The following is an 8,376-nucleotide window of genomic DNA, read 5'->3' as shown; positions in this document are numbered from 1 at the left end:
AGAGAGCAATTTAAATAGCACAGCCTCTCAGAAAAAAACAAAGCATAGTAGTATAGGCTTTGAACACGGATCTGGATTTAACCTCTGAAGCTCAGCTTCTTCATCTCTACACTGGGTGTCTAGAGTCTGGGATTTGTGAGGAGGTGTTGGAACAGCATACATAAAGCACCTAGTTCATCACGTGATAAAGTGTCTGTGCTTATCCAGGAGGGACTGTGCCTGGGATGACCACTGAAGAGGCAGGGTACAGAGCCACCCTATACATAATATTTAATTCTTTGTTAGGTAGGAAAGCAACAGATTCATGGCAAGGGAGATAGGCAATTAGTGAGAAGTTAGCTGGTCCTAGAAGCTCAGGACTTATATAAAAATCAAGTTGAACTCAGAATTAACTGTTGCTTGGAAGAAGTATAATTTTAATATAAAACTAAGAATACAATCTGCAGCTCTGCAGGCTTCTTGCTTCAGGTTGCTGAGGCTCATGGCCTCAATGTAATGTGGGTAAATATAGGGGAAATGCAAAAGCCTATGGACTTGTGAACACGTTCATAGCTGGGCTGCTTCTGAACCTACTTATGAGACTGCAAAAACAAAAACTTTCCAATCTTAGAACAGATGTGGCTTTCTTTATATATTTGCATGTGTGTGTACATGTATATGAATATGCATATATATCCATACCCAGATTTCACAGAAAAAAGGTAACCTCCTTTGGTAAGGGTTAAAGATATTTGTGTTTGAAAAAACATACATTTTGAAAATGTATGTTGCCTGTACCACCTTTCCTAAAGGTAAACATACTTACATCACGATGCTGTTTTAACCAGAAAAGAGACTCAAATTTTATCCTATTAAAAAAATTTATCAAGCTAAGAAAATAGAAGACGTAAGTGAAAAGTAGAGTTTAATCACATTAAAATGTGTCCATGCTTTCTTACATGGCAGGAAAGTCACATGGTGCAGGAGGAAGAGTATCAACCTGGAAGTCATGAGCATGAGTCCTGCACTGTATGCAGCCCATCAATGGGGCGCATAGCAAATTAAAGGACTGTCAAGTGAGGAAAGAGTGCCTGCTAACTGGTATGAGATCCTATATCTATAATAAAAATGAAAGAGTAAGGAAATAAAATTAAGGTACCTACATAATTGTCCTTTCTGAAACAAGCCATTTCCTCCAATCACAAAGCAAGGCAACCCACTACTGAAGCAGCTATCCATGGCTCTTGGAGCAGTTTCTCCTCAACAGCATGCACTGAGGTCTTCTTGAGACCAAGGAAATGCCTTCTTTGTCTCTGTATCTCAACTGTTTATTATAGAGCACTAGAGGCCCGGTACATGAAATTTGTGCACGGGTAGGGTCCCTAGGCCTGGCTGGCGATCAGGGCCGATCAGATTCCCTGCCTCTTGGCCTCCCTGCCTCCTTCTTCCCTTGTTCCCTCAGTGCCCCACTGCTGCTGCTGGTCGCCTGCCATGTTCTATGCCACCCCCTGGTAGTCAGCGCACATCATAGCGAGCGATCGAACTCCAGGTCTCCTGGTCGAACTCCCGAGGGGTCAATTTGCATATTAGCCTTTTATTACATAGAATAAGCCAAAATGCAGGCTCAGCACATGTGTGTCAAATGCAGGTTTTGTAAAGGAGTGTGTTTTTAAGGGCACACCACTTGTTCATCTACATCCTTCTATATCCGAGTACTGGGGGAGTATGAGGGCCTGACCCTGCTGGGCTACTTAAATTGCACTAAATGATAACTACAGACCAAATACAGAAACCAAACAAACAAAAAAGTAAAATATAAGTTAGTTCAAAAGCAGTATCATTCTATTTACCACTAAAAATAGTAACATTTGGTTTCAAAAATAGGCATTATATGTAGATATGAAGCAGATAGAATTATTTCATGTAACTTTTAATGCCCGAGAATTTGAATATTTTAATTTTTACTATTTCTATGAATATCTGGCAAAAAGAAATATTTTTGTTGTTGTTAATCCTCACCTTATGATCTTTTTTCCATTGATTTTTAAAGCGAGCACAAGGGAGGGGAGGGGAAGAAGGAGAGAGAGAAGAGTGAGAAAGAAACATCAGTGTGCCTCTCTCACATCGATTGGTTTCAGTCAGACACTCAAACTACTGAGCTATGCCAGCCAGGGCAAAAGGAAATATCTTTAACAATGACTTCTACTGACATTCAAAAGCAAGAAATAAAAGCCTGAGACATTTTGGATATATTTGAGTGGCAATCAGTAGAATGATTGCAAGATTGATTCTAGATAAAAATATTTGTATCTTGAAGTGAGGGGTTGGTCTCTAAAAAATGACTATCAGCCCTAGCTGGTTTGGCTCAGTGGATAGAGTGTCGGCCTGCGGACTGAAGGGTCCTGGGTTCGATTCCGATCAAGGGTGCATGCCCAGGTTGTGGGCTTGATCCCCAGGTGGCAGGCTCGATCTCCATAGAAGGAGTGCAGGAGGCAGCCAATCAATGATTCTCTCTCACCATTGATGTTTCTATCTCTTCCTTCCTCTCCCTTTCTCTATGAAATAAATAAAAATATATTTTAAAAAATAATAAAAATGACTATCAGATCCATTATGCTTCAGAGTAAAAACAATACAATAATGACTATATTATCTCTAGAATACTAAATCATAAAGTTTAGATGAGGCAACTTTATATAAAATGCTTACCTGAATACAGTATTGAAATAAAGTTTCTTCTTTATTTCATACAGTATTTCAGTAGCAAAATTTATGTTATATTTACTCCTCTTTTCACAGAATAAATTTTGCAACTTGAATTAGACAGATACATAACAATGTTAGATTCACAGAAAAAACTATTTTCTGCTACCTCTCCCTCTAATCTAAACGAGGCTGGGCGGTGATTACCATGAAGTCTGCTCTGAAAAGGACCAAGTGAAAAATAACCCCACCTCTAAATAATAATTATTACAAAAGACCCAAGGAAACAAACAGCACAACACTTGAGACAAACTGCATGGACACTACCGTATTCTAGCCTGGGGTACATAATTTTGCTATTGAATCTCAAGAACTTTCACAACTGGAGTTTTTGTAGCATCATTAACAGGGACTAGACACAGAAATCTGGCTTAGTGTTTACTTGCAGAAGCCAAAATAAAAATTTTCTGTATCAAGAATTGCTGTCAGAGCCTTCCTTCTCTCTAACTAACCTAAATCTGTTAGTAAAATAAGCTATCAGCCAAACAACTATTAGTACAATTTAAGTCAATATTAATTTCACTGGCTCACAAAAACTGCAAAATATTTGGCTTAAATAAATTGAACAGGACAAACAGGAAGGAAAACAAAAAAATCAAAATAATTATAGAACACACACAGCTTTAGAAGCAACTATAAACAACCTGAAATAGCATAATAATAGAAATGTTATTTCTTCCTTTCTCTCTTAATGCATGCCCTATTTTAAATTCATGGCATTAGCCCTAGGTAACAAAGTTCAAACAAGAAATAAATCACAATTTTAGAGAGTGCCCCTGTATAGTATTTTAATTGGACATGATGTTGGTATAAAAAGTTCCAGATATTTTAAAGAGATGTCACCCAGGCCCAACTACGGTATATTTAAATAAGGACAAGACCAGTGACCCTAAGGCAGACCTACTCCCTAGAGTACCTGGGGAAATTTGTATTTTGTTATAATGTAGGACCTAAAAGTGCCAACAGCCAAAAACAGAAGTCCTAAGTTCATGACCTATGATGCTTAATAATAAAAATCTGTTGAACCACTCAAACTAACCTAGTATATAGAGGCAATATCTAAAAATGAGTTATAAAAAGGGAGAGACAGGAAATCCTGGCTTACTTTTACAATCTCCTATCAGGTAAAACAAGGGGAAAAAGGCTCCACACTTAAAATTATGTAATATAGAGTGAAAATTAATGATGCTCAATTCAGAAAACATCGAGGCTGTATCGAATTCTTCTACTTAGTAGCTAAATTATTCTTGGGGATGTGCCTTAAATCTTTAAAACTCAGTGTCCTTATGTATAAAAAGAGGAGGATATTCATTTTAAAGATTCACAGAATAACAGATATCAAGCCCAGACTCTCCTTGTAGGGTCTTGGAAGATTACTCTGTGTGCAACCTATAATCATGCCATTCTCTTTCATTTATTCAGAACATATCATTGGGAATTAGAGTGATGCCTAGCATGGAGTAATAAGTCTCAATACATGTGTTGACCAAATGAAAGGAATGAGGAAATGAGAATTGGGCTAAGAAAATAAAAATAGTCAAAAGTTATGTACCCAGCCCTTAAATAACTTAAAAAGAGAAATGCACAAGGAGGTTATAGGTGTAGTTACCAAGGTAGTGAATCGCCTGAAGAGATAAAAAGGTAAGACTTAATTCCTGTCCCATGTCTAGGGACAAAAGGCAGATATAGATTTATTTCTGCCATTCAATCTGGAAGCACTATTATAAAGATAATGAGACCATGGTACGGAAGCACAGAGAAAGGAAAAGAACAACTGCTTGAAAGACTTGGGCAAGACTTCACCGAGGAAATAAAATCTGAGCAGGTAGAGAGAGAAAAGGGACATTTTTCGTACATTCTGGGAGATGATAAATCATTTTCAACTTTTCTAAATACTGTAAATACTATACAAATTCTTAAAGAAAAATCTGTACCAAAAAGTACTAAGTGAATCACTCCACTGGCTGTAATAAAGGCACCAATAATCTGTTTTTTATTTGTCGAATAAAAATATAATTTTTATATGAAATCCTACTCTATAGTCTGTTTAATATAGTTGAACATCATTTTTACATATTTGCCTTCGGTCAGTTTTGACAAAACAATAAAAACACCACTCCATCTTTATTTCTCTTCTATTGAGACTAATAGACAATTCTATTTTACAATATTTAATATATAAAGCATTCAGAAGTCAAAATGTGTGGCATTTTTCACCTTGCCAATTTCATGTTAAGTCAAGGGCCTGTTACCAGGCCAAGAAACCCAAATTTAGACAAAAGCAATCCATTGGGATCAGAAATTTGCCAAATCTCATAATTCAAAAAGAAACTGTTAAAGACGGTTGTGAGGTTTTGGCACTGTGATTTCAAGTCATTCCGTAATAGGGTTTGTATTTCATCTAATCAGCAAATGGGAAACTATAAAAGTTTGGGAGGTGTGGGGGAATTAAAATTTGGATTGTAATACACAAGTCTTTCCTTCCCTTCCATATGTTTAAGTGAGTTAAAATTTCTAAATCCCGTTTTTTTAAAATGCCTTATAAAAAATAAAGCAGCCTGTAAAATCATATTTTTGGTACAGGAAACTTAAAATATTAAGGCTTGAAAAGAAGAACTTGGAAAAAAAGAATATACTGTTTGTACAGCCAAAGTAGTGTCAGACTGTAGGTATATTCAGAACTAAGTACATTTAAACTTTCAAATTTTTTTTTCTAAGTGACCATTTCTTCATTTTTGAAAATCAGGCATCTTATACTTGTATCAATATTTTTCAAAGCTGGTCATTTATCAATTTAATTAAAAATAATGCCAGTTGAAATCCTTAACATCTCAAAGATAGTATTTGGGGCAAGTGATGTAGATGAATTATATTCTTAAGTGGAGCTATATGAATGATCATACTATCAAAATAATAAATGAAAATGGTTTTCATAAGTTAAAACAATTTTTTTCTGATTAAACTCAATATATTATAACCTCTAAATGGCAGAAATAGCAACTTGTCCCCATAAACTTTAAGTAATGTTCTCTTTTTCCTTTCTCTATTTTTTTTCTGTTGAGCCTTATATTGATTTCTTTCATAATTTCTTAACTTTATTTCCTTTTCCTTTTGTTTTTATATGGAAATATTTCTTCACCTTTATTCTCCTATCCTTCAAATGAAAATTGTTTTGATATCATATTTTTTATTTTATTTATGTATTTATTTATTTTCAATTATGGCTTACATTCAATATTATCTTACTAGAGGCCCAGCCATTATGGCATCATGACCACAGGCCTTTTATGATATAGATATTAGCTTCCAGTGTACAACATAGTGGTTAAACAATTATATACTTTACAAAGTGATTGCCCCCCAATAATTCTACAACCCACTTGGCACCATACATAGTTATTATAATATTAGCGACTATATTCCCTGTACTTACTTTATATCCCCGTAACTATTTTGTAATTACCACTTTGTACTTCTTAATCATTTCACCTTTTTCCCCCAGCCCTTTCAGCTCCTCCCATCTGGCAATCATTAATTTATTCTCTGCATCTATGAGTCTGGTTCTGTTTTGTTTGTTCATTTATTTTGTTCTTTAGATCCCACATATAAGTGAAATCATATGGTATTTGTCTTTCTTTGTCTGACATATTTTACTTAGCATAATACCCTCTAGGTCCATCGATGTTGTTGCAAATGGTAAGATTTCATTCTTTATAATGGCCAAGTAACATTCCATTGTGTATTTATACCACATCTCCTTCCTCCAATGGTCTATTGATGAGCACTTATGTTGTTTCTATATCTTGGCTATTGTAAATAATGCTGCAATAAACATAGGGGTGCACATATCTTTTTGTATTAGTGTTTTTAAAAGCTCTTTCTCATTTTTCATTATTTATGTTTTAATGACATCCTGCTTCATGAAATACTTCACTGCCATCTCTTTCTAACAATTTAAGAAATGTTTTTTCTTCTCTTTCTTTCATTGTCCTCCTAATAATTTGTATCAGTTCCAATCTTTTACATTTGAGGCTTTTATATTATGATTTGTGATCCGTGGTTGTGCATATATAAATGTTTTTTTAAATCCTCACCTGATACCATGATTTTTAGTGATTTGAGACAGAGAGACAGAGATAGAGACAGACACAGAGAGAGAGCAAGAGAGACAAAGAAAGAGAGAAACATCAATGTATGAGACAAACATTGCCATTTGCCTCCCCTATTCTCTCCCTCCCCCTACTAGGGATCGAACTTGCAACCTAGGTATATGCCCTGACCGGAAATCAAACCCACACACAGCCTTCTGGTGTACAACCAACGCTCCAACCAACTAAGCCATCTGGCCAGGGCATCTGCCCGTTGATATTTAGCAGTAAGTTAAATAAAAGCTGAATGATGTTCCTTAGGCACAGATGTGCTTCCTAGACTAGACAGATTCACTTCTGTGTATCTGCTTTAGGAACTATGATTTATAGGGCCTCTCCAAAAGTAGGTATGCGGAAATGGTTTTTTTACAATGATCAGTTTCTCTAGAAAAGAATTCAACAATTTCTTGGGAGGCGGGATGTGTGTGGGGTGGTGAGGTGGGGTAGCTGGTGGAGTATAAACTCTGTGCTGTTGTTCTGCATGTGGTAGGGGAGGGTACTGACGATCGAGTATCCACTGGAAGACATTCACTCAATCTTCTTTCCAGTCCCTTTCATTCCACTTTCAATTGTGCAAGCTGTTGCTGAGAACTGACCTCTATTATTCAACAGCTCTGCCACCGTGAGCCTCCTTCCCCTTGCCGTACAGGGAAGTGCCTGGTTGGGGCATGTGTACATGGGGGAGAGGTCTGACTGCTCCATACATTATAACTGATTACCAGGTTTTATGCTCTTTGACTCTCTTCTAAGCTGGCTGCCTCAAAATCTTGAGTGGTCTCCCCAGGTTTCTTTCTGAGTACGTAATATATCTTTTCATTGTTATCCCATCCCAAAGCCAGCTCTGAGAAATCAGTTGTAATATCTCCTTCCACTTTCTGACTTCCAAAATCAATTTAACTATCATCTCTTCTCTCACTCTGATCGTTCCCATGAGATTATTCTTTTTCAATCTTTTATTCAGTAAAAGTTTATTCTAATTTACCAACATAATAACCATTACTTTGTTTACCATTCTTTCCATACCTCACTAATTCTTTCTAGATTTAATTGTTTTTTTTGAAGGACATCCATAATTTATTTGGCAAAAGCTTTCAGTGGGCTGATTTTTTATTTAATTTCTTGGCCTAGAAATTCCCTGATTATGCAAATTAGGTAAATTCAAAACCCAAAGCCTGGTAGGAAAAGAACTTAGGATAAACTCCCAGCAGAGACTTCCTTCATTCTCCATTCAGATCCCATGCTGAGACAGGCTACTTTCTTGTATCAGTATGCAATCTCAGTCTGTATTATCCTTTCACTAAGAATATAAATTTATCTGCTTTATTAGGCATCTAATTCCTAGCCTTCCACCCAATCTGGAGCTTTGTCTCTTATTCCAGCAAGAACAAAAACAAACAAACAAACAAAACACCTCTTCCCTTCCCACAGGTTGTCATAAGCGATAAACTATCCCAAATCAGCTACATGATAGTCCGCTGTTTACTGT

The 8,376-nt window shown here is 36.2% G+C and overlaps 1 protein-coding gene across 4 annotated transcripts in view; it reads right to left on the bottom strand.

The window, feature by feature from the left end:
• TMTC2 (transmembrane and tetratricopeptide repeat containing 2) overlaps positions 1 to 8,376 on the bottom strand; it is a 391,387-nt gene that overhangs the window by 106,584 nt on the left and 276,427 nt on the right. Inside the window, exon 9 of one of the 4 annotated variants that reach the window (XM_023749766.1) lies at positions 975 to 1,096. The exons of the other annotated variants lie outside the window; for them this stretch is intronic. Coding sequence (XP_023605534.1) covers positions 1,091 to 1,096 — 6 coding nt within the window. The 3' untranslated portion in view covers positions 975 to 1,090. Of the gene's footprint in view, positions 1 to 974; positions 1,097 to 8,376 lie in introns of those variants that run through there. 4 annotated transcript variants of the gene reach the window in all.

The sequence above is a fragment of the Myotis lucifugus genome, unplaced genomic scaffold (assembly GCF_000147115.1).
Source record: "Myotis lucifugus unplaced genomic scaffold, Myoluc2.0 scaffold_9, whole genome shotgun sequence".
NCBI classification, from domain to species: domain Eukaryota; kingdom Metazoa; phylum Chordata; class Mammalia; order Chiroptera; family Vespertilionidae; genus Myotis; species Myotis lucifugus.
The sequence above is the reverse complement of the archived record's forward strand: the minus strand, read 5'-3'. Positions and strand labels throughout refer to the sequence as shown.